Source organism: Gavialis gangeticus, unplaced genomic scaffold, assembly GCF_001723915.1.
Source record: "Gavialis gangeticus isolate Ggan-Ray unplaced genomic scaffold, GavGan_comp1, whole genome shotgun sequence".
Taxonomy (NCBI): Eukaryota; Metazoa; Chordata; order Crocodylia; family Gavialidae; genus Gavialis; species Gavialis gangeticus.
In genome coordinates, this window is record NW_017728992.1 from 206397008 (window position 1) to 206418189 (window position 21182).

The 21182-nt window shown below is 48.5% G+C and overlaps 1 protein-coding gene across 2 annotated transcripts in view; it reads left to right on the forward strand.

Annotated features, from left to right (window-relative positions):
- The window catches only part of ADGRB1 (adhesion G protein-coupled receptor B1), a 451386-nt gene that overhangs the window by 405709 nt on the left and 24495 nt on the right, over positions 1-21182 (forward strand). For both annotated transcript variants that reach the window (XM_019528237.1, XM_019528238.1), the window contains 6 exons: positions 8382-8553; positions 10123-10218; positions 12546-12600; positions 15926-16611; positions 17896-17931; positions 18866-18970. In XM_019528237.1, coding sequence (XP_019383782.1) covers positions 8382-8553; positions 10123-10218; positions 12546-12600; positions 15926-16611; positions 17896-17931; positions 18866-18970 — 1150 coding nt within the window. The remainder of the gene's footprint in view (positions 1-8381; positions 8554-10122; positions 10219-12545; positions 12601-15925; positions 16612-17895; positions 17932-18865; positions 18971-21182) is intronic.

Below are 21182 nucleotides of genomic sequence, written 5' to 3' on the forward strand. Positions count from 1 at the left end.
TGGCCGTGTCTACATGAGATGCTGATTGCACAGCTGTGCGGTCATTTAGTACTTGCATACCCAAGTATTAAGTGGCTGTGCAGTAACTGGTGTCACTGTACAGTAGCATTCCCGCACGGTTTCCGAGGGACGCTAATTGTGCAGTAGCTCGTTAAGACTGCACAAGAGTATCGCATCATGGCCCGTACCACGTGATGCTATTGTACAGTCGTAACGAGCTACTGTGTAGTCATAATGAGCTACTGCGCAGTAAGCATCTCGTGTAGACGTGGCCAATGAGGTGAATTTAAGTCGCTTCTTAAAAATGAGTTTGCATTTAAATGCTTTGCTGAATTGGGCTCATGCATTTCTATGGATCATGCCAAAGTGTTCAGTACTTTGTAGGAAGTATCGGTAGTTGCCAGTAGTCCCTTAGATGCAGAGAGCTAGAGCTGGATTTAGAAACCTTCGGTTGAAGGGACACCCTCAGGTTACAATATAATATCTTGTTCAATGTCCTTTTGTTGGTGGTACCCATTGCTGAGCAAAACCTGTCAGTGTTTCCAAGCTGGGTTAGTTGCTGATTTTTTGAATGGGTCCGTTTGGGGTTTCTATATTATGCACGTTGTTTCTGTTTCATGTTTTCACTTTTATGGTAAAAAATTAAGTGTTATGATATTGAAAGCCTTTGAATGTGAAATGAATTATTTTTAGGAAACATATGTTTGGGTTTTTTTTCTATCTGTACAATTCCCCATTATTTGTCTGATCTAACAATAAAAATATGCAGTGGGGAGCGGGGAGGTGGGAACCCACAACCTGAAAGACAAATATCAAACCCTGAGAACATTAAATTAAAATGTATTATTGAAATTGTTATTGAAAATACTGGATTGTTTCCAGGGACTCAAAAAGTGACAGAATCTCATTAAGAATTCACAACAAATGTTGACGGAGTCCTTTAACGGTTTAGTTTTCTCCAACTGCAAAAAGTTAATTTGCTGGTTATGGCTCGTTGTATTTGTTTCCTTATTGTGCCACGTCACCCGGCTCGGATGATGCATCCAAACTGGCTGGTTTCGCTTACGTTTCCCCTGTGACTCCCATGGAGTAATTCTCATGAATTAGCACACGGTTGCATTTCAGCTCCCCCCGCCCCGACAGCCGAGGAACATTTAAAGCCAGCAGAAGCGTTATCATTAATACACACAGGATAACTTCAAATTGCTTGGCCTGTCCTACCTGACGTGAATCCTTTATGACTATATGTAGGCTAATTCATTTTCAAAAATTGAAAAGGAGCCAATGGATGTTCAGGGCAGGTGGATATTGGAGCTTAGTATTGATCCCCCGCTTTTAATGTAATTGGCTTCATAAAGAGAAGAGGGGGACTTGGGAAAATGGCTCTTCTCCCCCGCGACAGAATAACTCAGTCAGTAGTTTTATTGCAAGCCTTTGTTGTGTGTCCTGTAGCTTGCTCTGATCTTGCCTGGCCTTTGGGTTCGATTCAGCACTGACTACATGCCCATCGTCAGCCATGTCTGCAGCTGCATCATTTCCATTTCCATTTCCCACGCTTTAGAGGCGTTGCAAAAGAAGCCGTCAGTGAAGCAAAGGCTTGGCTGCTCTTCCTGTTGATCCTGCTCCTTTACTGTGTTGAGCAGGCATTCGGGCAACTAGTGTTGGGGATTTTGAGATCCTCTATCATAAAGCCCTTGCATTTTGAGGTCTTTGGCTAGAAATGGACTCCATAGGGCAGAGGTAGACTGGGCGCTTGGCTCTGGGTTGGTTAGTGGAGGAGGGTGATACGTACCTTACCTCCGGTTAGCCGTGTCAGGTCCCTGGGGAGCATGTCTGGGGTGATGGTATATGAGAGTGCATGGCAGGGAGGCCATTTACTTTCCTTTTGGAAGCTACAAAGCTGAAGAGCCCTTCCCCACCTGACTCTATTGTGGGAAGATTTTGGGGGGTGTTGTGAATGGACCTCTTCTTCCCTCTGCGCTGCCTTTGGAGCATTTGTGCACACGGCATCTCTGCTCCCTCGTCCTCTGAAGATCTGCCCTAAAAATCTTTTGCCTTTTCCACTTTGGAAGGATCTTTGATCTGCGAATGGGATTGCAAATAGCCAGCGCACCCGTTTAGAGGCTTTTGGTGAAAAATGGAAATTAGAATTGCTGTTGAGGAAGGAAATGCTTAACTGGCAGTGGACACAGCATAGGCCGCAGAACGGGGTGGGCCACTCGGGCCATGGTCCAACCAACTTTTAGCACATTAATTTATATAGCCCACAAGTGTGCAATTGTCATTCCAGTTAAAACTATATAGCTATTTTTTTTTAACTGTATATCTGGCTAAATTAACATGCTAAAAGTTGGTCGGGCCATGGCCCGGGTGACCCACCCTGCTCCGCGGCCTATGGGATACAGCTCATGTGCAAAACCGGGGGCTGAAATCCTGGCATCAAGGAAGTCAAAGGCAAAACTCCCTTAGTCTTCAGTGACATCAGGGTTTTTCTCAGGATCACTGTTCTCATGCAAGTAGAGGAAGATTCAGACAACTAGGAAACATGGCAGAGCAGTGCAGGGGCAAGGTGCCATGTTTCCTAGTTGTCTGAACCTGCCTCTACGTGCACGAGAACAGTGATCCCAAGAAAAACCCTTCAATACCAACTAGCCTCATGAATACGTGAGCTGTGCTGTTTCTCAATGTCCATTAAGACCCCATTAAGAAAGAGCACAGCTCACGTGTTCATGAGGCTAGTAGGTATTTAAATACCATTGCAAACTCAGAACCCTTTTGCTAAAACAAGCCCATAAATAAATGACTACAGGAGGGGTGGGGGTTCATTAGGACAAGCCTCTATCAATTAATAGGAGACTTAAGGGCAGATCTAAAGTCTGATGAAGGGTGGAGGAGTCTTTCCATTTGCTTCACTGGGCTTCTTCTTTGTGAGTTGCTTCTGGAAAACATTCCTGCTGGATCTTTTGAGTTCAGTGGGTCACAAAGGTGTCCACACATAGAGAGCAGATGAAACCAATGGTCCATGTGAGCCACTTTCCTGCCCAAGGACCAGCTGCCCCATAGGAAGTTCAAAGACACCCTGCAATGGGCAGCAATAGTGCAGAGATACTGGCTCATGCTGGGTAATTCTTCCTATATAGTTAACACCATAGGAGGAACTAGTCCCCTGAATAAGTGCTACCCAGAGGGTGCATCTACATGTGAGCTGACTAATTAGCTCCACAGTAAAGCCATCACCATCTACACATGCTTCCCTATTAGGGCACAGCAAACTAATTCACTCCACTGTAGAATAGTACCGTCTGGGATAAGTATTATCCAACAGCAGAATAGTTACGTGCAGTGAAGCCCACTTGTAGACGGTGGTGGGGCTGGCTGGGATATGAGGGTGCTACAATGCAGGGGCTGCCTGCCGCCTAGCATTGCACTGAAGCACCCTCATACCCCAGCCAGCCCCTCCACAGCATGTTGAGATGGGTTGGAGGACCAACAGGCTGGCAGGCCGACCTTCGGGGCTGCACTACCCCAGCTCAATGAGCTGTGGTCCCAGGCACACATGTAAACACTGCACTCAGGAGCAATAAACTCCAGTGCAAACTGTGCCATAGTTTATTGCTATGTGCTAATTGCACGTGTAGCTGCACCCAGAGTGAGTGAGGATTGCAAAACCAGACCTGTGCGTAGCTGCTGCTTGGGCTAGCTTAGCCTTTCTTTAGGCTGGTGAAGAACAACTTTATTTAGCAACCACTGACTTAGTTGGACCACAGCGGTTCACTCTTTCACCTTGCACTCTTGATCTTCCTGTGGATTTTTGGAGGTGGCCATATCTACCATTGGCAGGTAGTGAGTCCACAGCTTTCTTTTCAGCTGCTAACGTGTCCCAGAAGGCAGTGCTTCTTGTGCAGGAGACTCTAGGTCTCATGCTGTACCATTCATGAGGCTTTGATCCTAATCACTGACGGACTTATCGTCCCCTAGACAGACAGTGCAGAAAAGGGTATTGTGGTGGCCCCTAACATCAGACCTCGTGTACAGAGTAGAGCCTCAGGACTTGCTGGTTTCAGCTCTGCTCTTGGGGCAGTCACCCTGATGGCAACTTGGAAGGAGAAGTGAAGTGAGAATGCCCATGGGCTTGTTCAAAGTTTTCCTAAAACTGAAATAACTTCTTGTCCGCCATCATAATAGCCATGCCCCTGACAAGCTGAGCAGGAGGAGGGGTACAACCAATCATCTCTGCCACACTTTTCCTTCTGCGGTGCGGCAGTAGACTGGACCTCCTGAAGGCCAGCTCACCTCTACTTTCTGCATCCTGGCCGGACCTATCCCCAAAACTTCCTTCATAGTATTATGTCTGGTCTCAGCATTGACAGTCTCCAACAATCGCTGCTCTTTGAGTCAGAAAACCTTTTCTTTTCTTTTCCTCCTGTGTCTTGTTCTTGTTCCCGCTTGTCCCATCACCCTCGAGCAGTGCGAATGATTGATCTCACACCCCTTTATAACCTGCCTTTACCTCTCTGCAGATATTCATTGAGCCCCTTCCCCACCACCCTCTTTTTCTCATAGCCTTCCGTGATTGCAGGGCTCGGTGTCCACGGTGCTTTTTGTCGTTTATGTTGCTCTCCCTCGAGTCCTGCCTAGTTCGTCTTTGTCTCTTCTCAGAAAAAAAAAAAAGAAAGAAAAGGAAAAAAAAAAAAATGGAGGTCCCAGAGCTGTCAATTAATACCGAACAGCACAAAGTCTAGCATTTGTGAGGATGGGGATAATCAAAGAGCATGAAATGTATCTGCTGCTGCCAGCATTGAATTGGACCCTGCATATTCTGATGCACTGTCAGGTTTGTTAGCTTTGCTCTTTCTCCCTTTGAAGAAATGCAAAGGCCAGGGTATTGTGTTGGCATGCTGTTATGGTGTCTTTAGTTATATATCACTGCGCTGTGATGTGGCATTGCCATGTCACGACACAATGCCGTTGCTCTGTGATAGAAGAGCATTAGTCAGTGGTGCAGCGGTCTGGTGAACCGACCTTACTGTGATGGGAACATCCCTTGATAAAGAAACAACCTCATTCAGCGGTGCAAAGCTGCGATCTCTACATCATAATGTCTCTGTCGTCCATGCCAGGAAAATATGGGCCTTCATCGTTCTCTCGTGCATCAGTCACATTAGTGGGTATAGAAGCCAACTTTATCTACCAGCTAGAGAAATTCCTCCTTTATCTCAACCGAAGTCCAGGCTTCGGTCTGCTCTGATCCACCCTTGGCGAGAGGTTATCACATAACCATATTACATCTGAATGCCTTTCTGCAGCACCATCACCCTCTCGTGTCAAAATCCAGCATCACAAAGTCTTGGGGTCGGCCTGTGCTATCCCAGTATTGCCGGTGGGATTGAGCCCATGGTCCACGTGAGGCTGGTTTACCTTTCCTGTGGTTTCCTTCTTACAATCCAGTCTTGACGTGGCATTTTTTTTTTTAAATGCAACTCTTGCTCATTTCATATTTGGGAAGCTAAGCAGAGCGGTGAATGTGAAATCAGAGTAATTTATAGTCCTCTGACCCGTTGCCATCTGCCGCCCAGGAAAACGATTATGCATTAAATGTCAAGTAGCATTTCCATAACATTTGCAAGGGACAGATATTGCTGAGAAGGTACCTCGAAGATGAATGGCACAAAGATCAGGCCTGCAGTCTCAGCTAGTGTATCCTGTTGTAAGACCCCATTGAAGGCAAGAGAGGTGATTTATAGCCGGATTCTGCCATCATCGTTTCCTCCCCTGTTATTTGGGCGTGGGGGTGGAGGTGGCTGTATTTGGTGGGGATTACAGAGAGATATTTATTGTGGGAACTGTAGAGAGATCCGAGAGAAAGCTTTGAGTTAGAAGGCTATGGATACAACCTACAGGAACATAGGAATATATAGGGAGATAGGATGGGAAGGGACCTAATTATCTACAGAGTCCAGGATAATGTGTGGAGACCGCAAGGAAGTAGAAGGTTTAAGGTGTCCCTCTGACCAGTCGCCCGTGGTCAACCTTCAGCAACTTTCCCCTGAGCCAGTTTTTATGTGCAATAAATTGGAGTCAGTCCTTGGAGCAGATGGGCCTCTTTTGTGAGTTTACAGTAATACGAATCAGAAGCAATCCCAGTGAAGTCAATAGATCCACCCCAGCAGAAGTGTAGTATGAGAAACTACCCCCTTAGTATTAGTATGAGAAACTCTGTGTCCCGTTCCAAAACTGGGATGATTTGGTGTTGTTGAGACAATTTCAAGCTACAAAATTCGACCCAGGCCCCAAGCTTCGGTTCAGTGCTGTAGCTAAGGTTCAAGTCCATCCTCCATTGCTATAATCAGACCATGTGATGGACGAGTGTCATGACTATGTGGTCTTACATGTCACGGGTATGGCCACGGTCCAGTGAATGCTAGTCGGACATGACCCTGTATCCTACCCTCTGTCCTCACCTTGCTCCTTCTAGCTGACAGAAATATAAAGTGCAGCTTGAGTGACCTCCTCCTCCCCCTCAGACATCAAGTGTCTCGAGTCCCCTGACCCATGCATGGAGGACAGCATGTCATCTGGCAAATGTCTAGCTTCCCATATGGCTTTTCTGTCACTTTGGTTCTCGCTGTGCTTGCTTTCTACTCCTTTTTTATTTGCATCATCCTGTTGCAAGTAGGAACAAAGAGCGATTTCTGTTATCTAATTCAATCAGCCAGAGGGGGGATTGGGCATGAAAGGGCTAATGCAATCTCTTATCTGCCTTGTGTCCACTGTAAAAAACAAACAAACAAAAAAACCCAAACCCAAGAGAGATGCAATAGTCAGTCCTGAATTCTCAGTTCAGCCTCATATGTACAAGTCTAAGGCATACATGACACCTCATAGCTTTTTCTTTTTGTGCTAACCACAAAACATTTTACTTGGTTATAGTAAAGAGTGAATACATAGTAGTTTACCTCTTCTTTCAGGTGGTGGGCTAATTATACCAGTTGCACCTAAATCCTTGAACTTAAGTCTAGATTGATGTGCAGAAATAGCCTATGGTTCATAACTGATCACTATGATATCGCACTGGGATTGATCCTTACTCAAGAAAGCGCTCTGGTTGAAGCTTGTGAGTTAAATCCTGAAACCCATGCCCATTCATGACTGCATCTTTGCTCAGGTCAAACTCTCACCAAAGTCCACGAGAGTTTTATGTCAGTAATGAAGGAGTAAAAAATGGGTAAAAACTCAGACATGTGGCAGCAAATGGTCACGAAGCCAACAAGTATTGTAGCGTGTATTGCACACCCTCTGTGCCTGATAATGTGAAGCTCCAGATGTTATTTTGGACCGTGGGGCAATCTCGTTGCATTTCTCATATGTGGCTCTGGTAGAGGGAGTGCCACCATCTCTTTGGCACATCCTTGTTCCTAGATGGCTCGAACACTCAAGTCAAGTCCTCATCACCACAATTGTCAGTGCTTGGCTCCCTTCTTGTCAGAGCCCAAGGGTTAAAGAGTAGGTGGAGGTGAAGGTGCTTTCTCACCATTTGAGCTGATCTATCCGGTTCCTATATGGGCCTTTTGACTAGTGTGGCGATATTGGCATTTGAGATGATGGCGATGCCCAGTGTCGCTCCAGGAGACGGAAACACAGGGCTGCCAACCCACCCATGCTAAGTTCACTTTCAGTAACAGTATTAAGTTGACCCCAAATAACATAGTTTGCCAGAGATTTCCCCTGGGGAGATCACCTCTGGAGAGAGAAGCCTTTGGTCAACAGGTAGCATGGGTTAAGCACCAGCCAGTCCCTTTGCTGTCTGGCCTCATGTTTGCATGGAGCATCTGTTGTAGGGCAGGACAGGTGGTCCCCAGAGGCTACAGGTGCCAAGTGCCCAGGATCAACTCTTGAAACTTCCAAACAGGCCCTCACCTGACAGCTATTTTCTTCATGCTGTAACGGTCCAAGCACCAGTAAATATTAGCTAAGGATTGACAGCCACCATGGCAAACTGGGTTTTTCTGCAGATGGTGTTTTTCGCTATATGTAGTGGTGTGGAGGTGTAGGACATGGGGTGGGGAGTTGGGGGAAGGGGGAAATGATGCATCTGTGCCCTTCCTCCCCACCCCTGGTACCTGTGCATGGTTGCATCATTACCTAGAGGACCCCGGGAAGTGTTTGCCACTTGTTCTGATGGTGTGGGTGCGATGAGCAACGCAGTCTCCTGCTTCCCCTTGGAGAGCTCACAGTGCATTCGCCTTCACCTAAGCCAATTCTTTTAGAAGACTTTGGGAGCAGGAGGTTGAGTTGGCTCAAAGGAGCAGTCAAGTGGAGCTGGGTGGGGTGAAGCGGGGCTCTGATGTCTTTACTTCTCTCCCCTTCTCCTCTCTGGACAGGGCTTCCCTTTGGAGCTCCTGCGTGGTCTTACCTCTCCTGGCGCTCACCTGGATGTCGGCAGTGCTGGCGATCACGGACCGGCGATCGGCTCTCTTCCAGATCCTCTTCGCTGTCTTTGACTCCCTGGAGGGCTTTGTCATAGTGATGGTCCATTGTATCCTTCGGCGAGAGGTGGGCACGGCCAGCCTTCCTACCACGCTCCTATAGCCCAACGGGCTGTATATGAGAGGTCCCTGGGGACCAGATTAGCAATGGCATCTTTTCTCTAGCCAATGCAGCGATTCCTCAAATGTGATAAACGGTGTGCCGTGAGATAGGCACTGCAATGAGCATCGAGACGTTACAGGCTGGAGAGGCAGGTGGACGGCTGTTGCAATGACAGTGAGCAGTGCGGTGCCATTTTGGGGGCACTCTCTGTTGAGTGCATCATCTAGATTGCAATGTTGTTGTGTTCATGTTTGTTGACTATCAGCAGTGCAGAGACAAAGCAATAGTCATGGAAACAGCTGAATTTTAACCTCCTGGGTGCGTTGCCCTTCAGTGGATGGAGCAATGCAGTATAGGAATTGCAGTGAGAAGGCATCATGTTCTCATCCTTTGCTGTAGGCCAATATTTCCAGCTGAATTGCATCTCCCATGGTCAGGTGATTTTGCCCACTCAGAGACCAGCCTTTTGCGAGTCGCAGGGATTCTTCAGACTGACAGTTTCAGTGGCTGCTATGATAAACTGCAGCCTTCTGGTTCACTGGCCTGTCATTTAGGGTCTGTTGGAAATGAAAAAATGTTTTAAAAGCCTAGTAGTTGCAGGAAAGGGGTTCATCTGCTTTTAAACATAGCCAATAGCACAGGATGGGGTGGTTGGTTTTGGCGGTGGAGAGTCGTATTGAGATTGTCCCCAGGGGCATTGCGCTATGGTATGAATAACCCCTGGAAACTGGGACCATAAAGTATAGCTAACTAGGAAGAGATGGAAGTTGACTAACACCTAGGCAGTGTCCCTGTGGATTAACACTTAAAACAGTAAAATCCTTCAGGGATGGAGGGTTTTATACACACCCATATGTACATATCTATTACCTATATAATATTTTTCCATGTTAATACTCTGAGAATCTATTAATTGCCTCGATGAGCCACTTTATATTCAAATGCATGCATTTTGCCTTGGCTTACCCTCTTCATATTAACAGGGCCAGATTTATTGTCCTGATGTCTGACAAATGAAATCAGTAGACTTATACTACTGACTTGGCCCAGCGTCTTTTAATTAATTTTACTACACAGTCCAGCCCTGATCTAACTCCCATTGCAGTCATTGTGAATCTGTCCATCGATTTTGATAGGTTTGGGATCAGGCTCCTAATACAGGCAATGAAGAATCATGATCGGACATAATGCATGCTTATATTATGATCTATGCACCAGGGTCCATGGTAAGTATTATGAATTACAGAATAAATACCTTGGTATTTCTGCCTGTGCAAATCAGGCAAGTAAGTACTTTGAGAACAAGCATGTGTAATAATGCAGCAGGCCCGTAGAGCCTCGGGATTGCCATGCTGTTGTGTTTGATAAATGCTACATAAGCCCTTTTAAAGCAGTCCTAAGCAAAGACAAAATCCAGGTGCTTTAGAGGTGCCAAGTATTACGTCTTTCATTCCTGGCCAGGCTGGCTGCTGATTTACGTGAAGCAATGCCTCCAGCTGACTCGGTCTTCCGCAAACCCATTTCTCTGTGCAGGTGCAGGATGCCGTGAAGTGCCGAGTGGTCGATCGTCAAGAAGAGGGGAACGGCGACTCTGGGGGCTCATTTCAGAATGGACATGCTCAGCTAATGGTAGGATAAAGTGTCACCGCTCTGCTCTCAAGGGACCAGGGACACACTTTAGCCTGGAACCAATGAACCAACATCTTGACACCTTATGCATGATCTCTCTTTCAAATCTTTTAAAGCTGGGGTTCAACCCAGCTCCCTCCCAGCTATAACTTCTCTTTCCATCTCTTCTGGACAGTCATAGGCCCAACCTCGTCCCCAACTCAATGTTTTCTTGGTCACTTCTGCCTCCGATATGCTGCCTTGTCCTGGAAAGCAGCCATTTAATATGTATTTCATCTAGTGTGTCGTATTGTATCCATGATTTTCAAGACAGCCCTTTGCAGAGATGCTGTCCTTCCAAAGGACATTTTCTTGGCTTTGCCTCCATCTTACTTCCCCTTACTTCTCTTAAGTGCCATTTTTGCAAACACCCATAGAAATCATCATCCTTTTACAAACTGGAGGGGAGATGCTGCAGGGGCCATCCTGCATTGTCCCCGGGGGCATAAAGTGGATAGCCTTGGAGGTTTGTCTTGTCTCCAGTTTCCAAGAATTGGGTGAATAGGTCAGTCCCACCGATTGCAAGTGTTTAACAGGTGCCAAAAGGTGCCAGTCAAGGCTTTCCTCTATATTTCTGCCACCCCAGGCCTGGAGACTCAATATGTTCACGGATAGATTCATAGACATTAGGGCTGGAAGGGACCTTGTGAAATCATCAATACATTCATAGGAGTGAGCATGAATAAATTCAGGAACAGATGAGACCACTCAATCATCCAGCCGACCTCCTGTACATTGCAGGGCATCGACTGTCAGCTCTTCCCCTGGCCTGAGCCCACTGATTTGTGTGGGACTCAGGAGGGTCTTCCTGAACAACTTTGCTTGAATGTGTTTGGAAGTGGACCTCCCATTTGTCCAAAGTACAAGATATTTTTTTGGATGGAGCCAGCTTGATAAAACATCTGGATTATTCTGTATGACTGCCCGGTCTTACTACTCTGCTGGGCTTTGTGTTGTCCACAGCTTATCAGCTGCAATACTGTATTTACGTCCAGAGCAGGGATGAAGATGGGGAATAGCATCGGGCCTTCTTCCAGTCCCTTAGAAACATTCTCCTTCTGTGATGAGTTCTCAATGACAGCTATTTTTGGAGATCAACCAGCTTCTTGATCTTTTAAACATATTTTACTAATATCAATGGGTGCAATTTTTTTTTTTTTATCCAAACACCCTGCCATGCTAAGTCAAATGTCTTGCAGAAGCCTATGGGTTTTTTACACCAGTGAAGTTACTTTCATCAGCCAAACTTGTAATCCCCTCAAAGAAAGAAATCACTTTATTTTTGATGAGACCTATTTTTCATTAAACCCTGTGGCCTGATAATTATGTTCTTTTTTTTTTTTAGCTCTCTTAGTCAAATCCTGGCTCAGCTTTTCTAGCAGTTTTTTTTTTTCCCCTCCCCATTATTTCAGGCAGGTTCTTTTGTGACCCTATTTCTCCCACTCTGTGGTATAGTAGCAACCAGATGCTTTAATAGACTTGCCCCTTGCATGGACAAAGAAGAGAGCTTGCGCGTATTTGCTTTTCTTGTGTGGCCCTGTTTCTCCCACTCTGAGGGATAGCAGCAACCGGGTATTTTAAGAGACTTGCCCATCACATGGACAAAGAAGAAAGCGTGCATATGTTTGCTTTTAGCATGATCGGTTTGCATCCCAGATGCATCAGTGAGGCAGCCCCCCCCACACTCTTCTGTTTGGGTAGGGCTCTCTTTTTGATACTAAGGGGCACTTGTACACATAACAGCATTTAATCCTCATTCAGGTAAATAGGTTATTAAATTTGAAATGGTTTTAGGGGCATTAAATGCCAACCCTAGCTGTCCCAGCAGTTGGTCATTGTTTCTCAGCAGGCCTTGACTGGTGCATTTTGTTATCAGACCTACTTCAATCCTGGAAGAGGGTTCATTTGGGCTGCTCTGATCTGGAAGATAGTCCTATCTAAACTTGATGCACATGAGGACTCTTCTCTTGTGTCTTGGGAAGGCGAGAAGATAATCCAGGACACGGTTGTCCTCTGTCCTCAAGCCATGCTAGAAGTTGTGGCCACAGCTCACATGCAGGCAGGCGGATGCCTTTGCTGAGCGGTTTTCCCCCAGCACTTGGCCTGAGACTGGATGAGCAGCTCCTTTCTCCATGTCCAAAGCTCTTCCTTTCTATCCAGGTTGCCACGGGAGGGTGTTTGACCCATAATATCAGTGTTCATTGGTTTCCAGGTGGCCTTCCCCATCTCTCTTACCCATCCCTCCCCCCCCCCAGTTGACCATGCCCTCTGCTTTCTCTGTCTTTCAGACCGATTTTGAGAAGGATGTGGATATGGCTTGTAGATCAGGTGAGCACATCACAGGTGAGATATCGACAAGTGACCTGGTTTGGGGATTGAACTTGGCCATTTTTTTTTCCTTACTATTTTCTCTGTGTCTGTCCAAGTGGCTTGTGTGTCTGTGTATGGGCAGCCCCCTCCCCGGAAATCCTATCTCTGCCCTCGTGCTTGGCTTTCCCGCTGTCCCACCCAAATCCGGCTGGGCCCCTTAGCTGAGATCAAGCCTCCCCTCAATTGAACTTTCTTTCCCCAGGGCCCGTGCCTGGCAGGGGAGTGGACTCCTTGCTTTGGCAGGATGTCTCCATCTCTCACTGCCCACCTCCTATTTTCTCTGGCCTCCGGTCCCTCCTGGCTCCAGCAGATAGCACAACGTTGGTGCAGACCTAAATCAGGCTGGGTTTATGGAGACGGGGGGATTTGCCTCCCTCCTGGCCCCTCTGCCAGAAGTCCCTTGAGCCCTGGGGGTCTGCATGGACCGGCCACCCCCCCTCAATACCATCCGTGCCTGCGGTGCTGTCTGTGGATGTGCTGTCCTGTGTGCGGTCTGCCTCCTCTTTGCAGGTTTTGCCCTTCCCTCCCGCCGCACGCCTGAGAGGCTGATTTTTAGCAACCCCTTTGCAGGCTGGTGGGCTTTCTCCTGGGCATCCCCCCTTTCTCACGCAAGCGTCTTCCCCGCTCGCTTGACCCTTGCGTGTTATTCACATCTTCCAAACCAGGATCTCCTCTCTACCAGCTGCGGACTTTGCATCCAAAGTGCGGCGTTAGGAGCACGGGCAAGGAGTTCATTATTATTTTCCTCTGCTTCCATCTCAACGATCAATCACTTATTTATCTCTGTCCCTGTCTGTCTGTCATTTTATTTATTTCTCTCTCCCTCTCCCCGCACCCTCATTTGTCTTTGTCACTATTATCTGCCTATAATTTCTTTATTTCTGTTTCTACCTGTAATTTATTTATCTCTGTCACTTTATATCTGTAATTTATTTTTTGTTTCAATCTGGCTGTCTCCATTTCTATCCGTCTTCCTATCATTTATTAATCTCTGTCACTCTTTATCTGTCTGTCTGCCACTTATCTCATTCTCTGTCTCTCTCTTTTTATCTAATCTGTCTATCTACCTCTCTCTATCTACCAACCTACGCCTGATTGGTATAGGTAGGTAGGAAACAGATACCTTCCTCTCTACCTGCATATCTCATATTCAATGTATATTTATTGCACTATTATGCTTATGCTCATAATACCTTATTCCACAGTCTCTTTCTGCCTGTCTGTCTCCTACTCCAGGCCTCCCTTTTTATTGCTTTCTCTGTCACCTTCACACCATAGTTTGAGCTGCCTTCTTCTCTCCATTTGTCTCAGTCTCATCCCTTGGTAATGCCAAACCCTGGCTTTCCAAACATTATGTGCAAAAAAAATTGTGCCCACTTTGTACACGTTCTAGCCACCAGTGTGCACGCAGGTCGGATATTTGCACGTGCAGTGGGCGAAGATGACAGGGGCACTGTCCGATCACGCCCAGGCGGTGTGCACGGTCATGGAGACGTGAGCACCGGGCTCTGAAAGGCAGTGCTGCAGCCTCTAAGCAGACACACGTGGTGCAGGAGATTTCCCCGTGCTGCCAAAATGCTCCTGCGGGTGATTTCCCCGGGGAGCGGGGGGGGAGCTGATTGCTTTCCAAGACAGAAGATGCCTCTCCTTACAAACCCACCCTCGTTTCTTTGCCAGCTGTACAGTTCAGTGTCCCATGGGTGTCTGCCGCATGACAGAGACCTCACCAGATAAATCTGGGAACAGTCCCCTTTGCCTCCAGACCACACATCAACCCAGCAACCCAGTTAGTTTGAGCAGTGCCTTCAGCCCCCCCATGGCCTGAGTGTATCTCAAGTGCTTCATTGAATGCAGGCACCAGCTTAAAAGCCTGTATTATAGATTATAGGCACAATCCCTGAGAATTGAATGACTCCATAATTGCCTATTATAGATTATAGGCACAATCCCTGAGAATTGAGCTGACTCTGGTGCAATGTGAGGCATGCTCACCTGAGGTCCTGGGCAGAGCTTGTCCTGGGGTCTGGAGCCAAGGCAATGTTTTCTCCTGCCATAGTGCAGCATGTCTAGCTCTCTCAGCCTTTTCAAGCAAGGGGCATTGTTGTTTCATGTGGTTTCTTTGTAATTTGGCCCCCCCTGCACCCTCTGGGGCACCCATCTCCCTTCAGAGCCAGCTCCAGCAGGGGTTAGCAGTGAAATCCCAGGACCAGCAAACTCACCTCTGCACCACAGTGCTGCTTTCTCCAACAGGGAGGGCTGAGTCCCTCCCCAAAGACCCTTCTGACTCCCTTCTCTTGGAAAAAAAGACTCCCTTTATTTTTCCCTGAGTTTATTTCCCACTCTGGGTTGAAACGCTGGGTAAGTAACACTCAGTCTGACCCCATTCTGGTCCTGTCTATGCCCTTGAATGGCATCAAAGTCCAGGTCACCAGCTCATTAATATTTCTGTTGCAGGCTTATGTCTAGAAAAGAAGCAGTTGTCACTGTTTAGCAGACAGCGCTGTATGGGAATGTGTGTGTGTTTGTCCCCTGTATATATATATAATATATATATTTAATCTTCAAACTGGCATGTTCACTCCACACCTGGATTAAGGCTGTTTCCTGTGCTAAGAACAAGCACGCTTTAACTTCCGTTGTCCTTCAAATCAAGGTGAAAATCATTAAATAATGAACTCTCACAACAAACCTGGCCTCATTACCGGTAATAGAGCTCCGGTCTAATCACCAGCGTAGGGTCAGGAGTTTTACAATGACGTTTTAAAAGTTGAAATCACTTGATGCATTGAACTCCAAGCAGTTTGCAGGAATGGGTTAGCTTGGAGAAAATGTCTGAATTCAAAACATGGAGAACAAAAAAGCATCAGGCTGGTCAGGATGTTGTGTGTCCGTGGCTTTTACACTAAGAGTGATGGGTTTTGCCATTTGGCTTCGACAGTATAGCTAATTCACACTAGAAATATATACTGTATTAACAAAAAAATAAATTTTCCCCTCCCCTCCCAAAATGTTGGGCTTGCAACAATTTTCAAGTTTTTTTGGCTTTTTGCTCCAATTTGGGGTTCTTGAACCTTCTTCTGGGTTGGGAGATCAGGTCTCTGTCACCCTCTCCATCCCAGTGAGGCAAACTGGGTGTAGGAAACCAGAACAGAGCTGTGCCCACCACCCATGCATCCTATTTGTGGGAGTCAAGGGAACATGCCAGGATGCCTGGATGAAAGCACGAGTGTTGATGTTGTGTTGAGAGCTCGATGGAGGCGAGTTTGAGTTTTTGAGGATCCTCCTTTGCTTCCCGCAGTGTTGAATAAAGACATCACTGCCTGCAGGACCTCCACCATCACCGGGACGCTGAAGCGCCCATCTCTGCAGGACGAGGAGAAGCTAAAACTGAGTCACCAGAAGGGCTCATCGAACTTCAACAGTCTTCCAGCCAACGTCTCCAAGATGCACCTCCAGGGCTCGCCGCACTACCTGGGAGCCATCAACTTGAATGAGTTCAGCAACCACACGCTCACCCTGAAGAAGGATAAGAACCAGCCACCCAAGTCGATCTACATCTGCGACGGGGACATCTTCAAGAAGCTGGACTCTGAGCTCTCGAGAGCGCAGGAGCAAACGCTGGACACCAGCTACGTCATCCTACCCAGCAACACCTCCACCCTGCGGGCCAAGCCGCCCAAGGATGAGAGCAAGTACAGCATCAACATTGACCAGATGCCCCAGACGCGGCTCATCCACCTCAGCATGGCCAACGACCCGGGCTTTGTCATCAAGAGTCCCCCGCGGGAGCCCCCCACGGTGGCCCTGACATGCAGCGAGGTGCAAAGCTCTCCCATGGTACAGCAGCAGCAGCAGCTGCAGCCGCCGAATATCTCCAGCGAGTCGCAGATCCCCAACAGCCTGTGCGACACGGGCGACTCAGGGAACTCAGGCCTGGTGTCCAAGAGTGAGACCGTCTCCACCCTCTCCATGAGCTCCTTGGAGGTAAGTGGACGATGGGCGGCCGCTCGGAGCCCGTCTCAACATCTGAACCACCTTCAGGGTTGATGCACAAGGGCCGGTACCAGAGGTTTCAGGAGAAGACTGCTTTCCTAAATGCATTGTCAAGCAGCTTCAATGCCGTGCTCCCGGGAAGGGAGATGCTGATCCCTGCAGGGGATCATAGGAAACTAGGACTGGAAGGGTCTTTGCAAGCTCATCTAGTCAAGCCCCCTGCTCCAGGCAGGCTCATCCCCGATAAAACTGCCCCAGCCAAGTGTCTGTCCAACCCACTCTTGAATGCAGATGCCACAGTTTCTCGAGGTAGCCTGCTCCAATGTTTGACCCCCCTCGTAGCAAAGGACTTGACCCCTGAAGAGGCAGGACCCATATGGTTTTCATCCTAGACTATCAAGTTGCAGGTGCCCTCCCTTTTCAACACAACTGTCCCTCTCCCCCTGTTTTCAGCTCTCTGCATTTATATCAGAGGTCTGCAGCCCCTTCTTGAAAATGAGCTGGCTGCAAGATTTGCCGCCGCTCGGCCAATTTCCTTTAGGCCCGTGCAAATTCACATCGAGGTTATTTAAGCTTTTAGCCATTTGAATGAGAGTCCTATGATGAGCTCTTCCTGGAAGGGCTTTAGGGGGATGCTAGTGATGGGAGGGTAAACTCCCAAGAACAATTTTGACCTTATAGACATGTGATTGTAGAAATTGGGTCCCTCCTCAAGCCTTTCTTGGTTCTTGCCTTGGGTCCCAGTTCAAACCATCTTGCCCTGGTTGCCACTATGAATCTTCTAGTTTTCTGGTCTTTGCTGCCATGCATTGATTTTCCACCACCTCTATGGACATTTCCCACCTCTATGGGACTGGCTGTAGTGTAAAGGTGCACAACTACTTCCTGCCTACCATACAGAAGTGTACCCTCTGTACCCACTGTGTAGGTTGGGACTGAGATGGAGGCTTGACACAGCCTGAGTCCAGTGCTGGCAAGAGCTCTCCCAGTTAAAGAGGAGAGGATGGGCACTCGTTGCCACATCCCGTATCCAGTAAGCTGTTGCAAGGGCTTCAAATGTTTGCAAAGTCTTCCTATCCCATCCATTGCAGTGAAGCACCCCAGGCACAAATGCATGCAGCTGCTCTTTCCTGGGGTAGCAGCTGAGATAGCTCATAGCAGCCCTGCTGTCTCCTTCTTGCTTTCAGAGCTGATGTAGGTGGGATAGGAGGCAGGGATGGACTCTCTTTTTGGGGCCACAGTCAATCACTCACTGATTTCTCTTTGCATTTGCAGAGACGGAAATCCCGGTACGCAGAGCTCGACTTCGAGGTGAGTGTGTCCTTCCATCTAGGCAGCAAGAGAGGGGATGAGGAGAGATAAACCGCAGCCAGGGAGCTAGAAAGGGTTGAGGGAGAGCAAGCCAGGCTGGCTGAATGGCAAGGTTTACTCAGCGTATCTAAATAAAGGGAAGATTTACCCAGATTTGCCAGCGCTTAATTCACTGAGCGGTTAATGTTGTGCAAATGTTTGTAAATCAGGAGCTTAAATCCATTTGCACAAGGCTGGCAAACAGTCTCGTCTGGCAGGGCGAGCCTGGTAGGAAACCAGAGAAGGTCGAGTGAAAAAACCAGCCGACCCATGTGTGAGCTGAAATGTGCAGCTCTGTGCACCGGAGCTGCTCCCTTCTGCTTGTGCTGGCTGTTGGGGAGTCCAAGACCCTGGGGTTTTAGGGGGGAAGCTACTCAGATGACCCCCCTCCACATGGCATGGGAGCTAGTAATGAACCTTGCAGCAGCCCTTTGAGACCAGGAGGAATTCTCCCTGGTTTACAGATGGGCAAAACTGAGGCCCAGATCAGGGAAGTGTCATGCCCAGACAGAGACACTTGTAGTGGGCAGACCAATTCCTGGAAGGGCTCGCCAGCTCTGGAGGACAACGTTGGTGTTAGCACAAGGTGCAATGCAGGTGGCGTGGGTGACGCGTGTGACTCCTGTCAAGGTTGGCCCTAAACCTCAGTGTGGACATGGTCTCGGGCTTACCAACTCAACCCTAAAAAATCAGGTGCAACTTGCACTCCGGCTTGCCCAAGTGGAGTTTCTGGCTCTGAGCAGGGAAGACCTTGTCCAGGCTGCAGGTTTTCCCTGCGGATAGATTGCAAGGGCTGAGACACTCACTTTAGCCCTCTTCTAGCTGTCACCCTGGATGCTTTGAGCCGCGGAGGGGTGAAGGGTTGGCTGACCTGTTGCACTTCCCTTTGCTTCAGAAAATCATGCACACGAGAAAACGTCACCAGGACATGTTCCAGGACCTGAACAGGAAGCTGCAGCACGCAGAGAAGGAGAAGGAGTCTCCGCCAGTGGACAGCAAGGTCAGTCTCGCGCCCTTCAGAGCCGCGGCTTTCGACTCCCAGCACCCTGTGGCACACAGGGATGGACCGAGGAGCTGGAAAATGCAGGGCTTCTTCCCTGCCTCTCCTATTTGAGTTTCATTTCACCCTCCACTTAATGGCGTGAGCAGGTGTGTGTGTGTGTGTGTGTGTGTGTTTCCAGGCTTGCCCTCTTCTAGCTGCATTCACATATAGCTTGGCCACGTGTTGGCTGAAGACCGGAAAGGAGAACAAGTCCCAAAGCTGTTTCACAGCCGGTGACACTTGCACTCTCCTTTAACTCAAAGAGCAATGGCTTGTGGCTGTGAAGCAACTTTGAGCGCTTTCTCCACCTTTCGGGTCTGTGGCCTCCATCGCCTTGGATGCACATGGCTTTTGCAGATGGGGTGGGGGGTTTCTGACATCCTTTGCACCCTCTACAGGGGCTGCCTTTTAGCCCATGGTGGGAGCAGAAGCCACATCACCGGGATGAGATTTCAGCTGCGGTGAAATGGTCTGACCTCAGCAAGGGGGGTTAATTAAAGTGGGACAAGAAACTTGCAGCCGTTTTCACTTGCGTAGTGCTTTCCTAGGACTTCTGCGGCAGGGGTGGAGACGTGGGGGGGGGATAGGCTTCACGAAAAGGCGAAGAGCAAGGCTTGGAAATACCAAATGTCGCCGGGGCCTGCTTCAAGGTCTGTGCAGCTGCGGGGTGGCCTGCATTACACTGTCACAGCTGCTTCTGGCACTTAGAGCAGTCTGGCTCCATGCAGGGATGTCCCTTCCAGCAAGCCACGTCTTGCAACAGCTTTCGGGGACAGCGCTCAGTGGCCGCAGCTGGCCCAGGAACCGAGTCGAAGGCAAAGACATGAATCGCCTCCAGCAGAACAGGAGAGAGATGTGGGAGCAGCTAAGTGCAGGGCATCTGCAAAGCCCGGGTCAGATCTCCCCTCGGGATCATCCTTGAATGAGATTTCTCCCTGGTTGGTTGTAGCATCTTCCATCCGTCTACACGAGAAGCCGCCGGGGCTTTGCAAGGAGGGGCCATTGCAGCTTATTTTGGTAGGATTTCCTCTGAGAAAAACCCATGCTGCCCACATCAGAGGATGAGGTGAGAGTTTAGTCCACCACAGAGACAGGACCCTGCATCATCCAGTGCAGCGCTGCTGGGATCGAGCAGTGTCTGTATCGTTTTTGGAGCATGCAGGACCATCACTGAGCAATTGGTGCTGCCCATTAGTGCCCATCTGTGTGCCAGGGAGCAGGGCTGAGGATCCCAGGGCAGCCCCAAACCTGGGGTATGCATTCCCTATTGTGCATGGAGAGACCCAGAGCACTAGGCTGGGGTGGTGTATGTGCAGATCCACTCCTGAGCATTTGCTGCTGCCACATTTCTGGTCACAGGCACATTTGGGAATGGCCCGAGTGGGCAGTGGGCTCATACTGAGGCCAGACACAGCTTTATAGTCCCAGCCTTCAGTAGAAGGGAACTAAGCAGATGTGATGTAAATGCTTGTACAGCCCAATTCCCCTTCTGGCCACCACCTTTGCTACCCCAAGGGCCCGACCACAACATTTCCTACTGTAAGATTTAGGGGCTGTCATTCACAGAGCAATGGGGGCCAGCAGAAAAGCCCCCTGCCCTTTTGGACATGAGCAAGGCCATGAGCATGCCACAATGCCCTTTTACCTCTCTACACATCCTCCCGTAGAGCAGAAGAGGTTTCTGGCGAGTCTCCGGGCTCATCCACCTGCATTGCTGAAGCTTTGATTTCATTCTCCTTCAGCTGCCTTTGAGTGACGGCAGCCTGGTCTGGCCCTGACTGTCCCTGTCATTGCTCCGACATCTCTTGACACCATGCTCCATTGCCCTAGTTGCTCTCCAAGGTATGAAGCTTTTCCTAATCCTTCCCTGGCTCTGCTCCCTTCCCCTCCAAGATCAGAGACCTGCTGCTGGGATTCAAACCAAATACCCGCTTGGCAGTCTAGTCCTTCCATACGATGTAGGATGGAGGGTGACTTTGCTCGATAACTTCGAATTTAAATGACGGTCTGTCTCTGTTCTGCGGAGCTGCTTTTTAATAGAGTAAAAATGACCTGCCCATCGTGGCATCTGGCTGGTTTCTCTGCAATGAGCTTTTTTGCAGCCACTATCAGATAGTCAGAAGATGCTGGAAGGGGCTGGCTTTGTGTTTTGGGACTGCTGCTTCCAGAA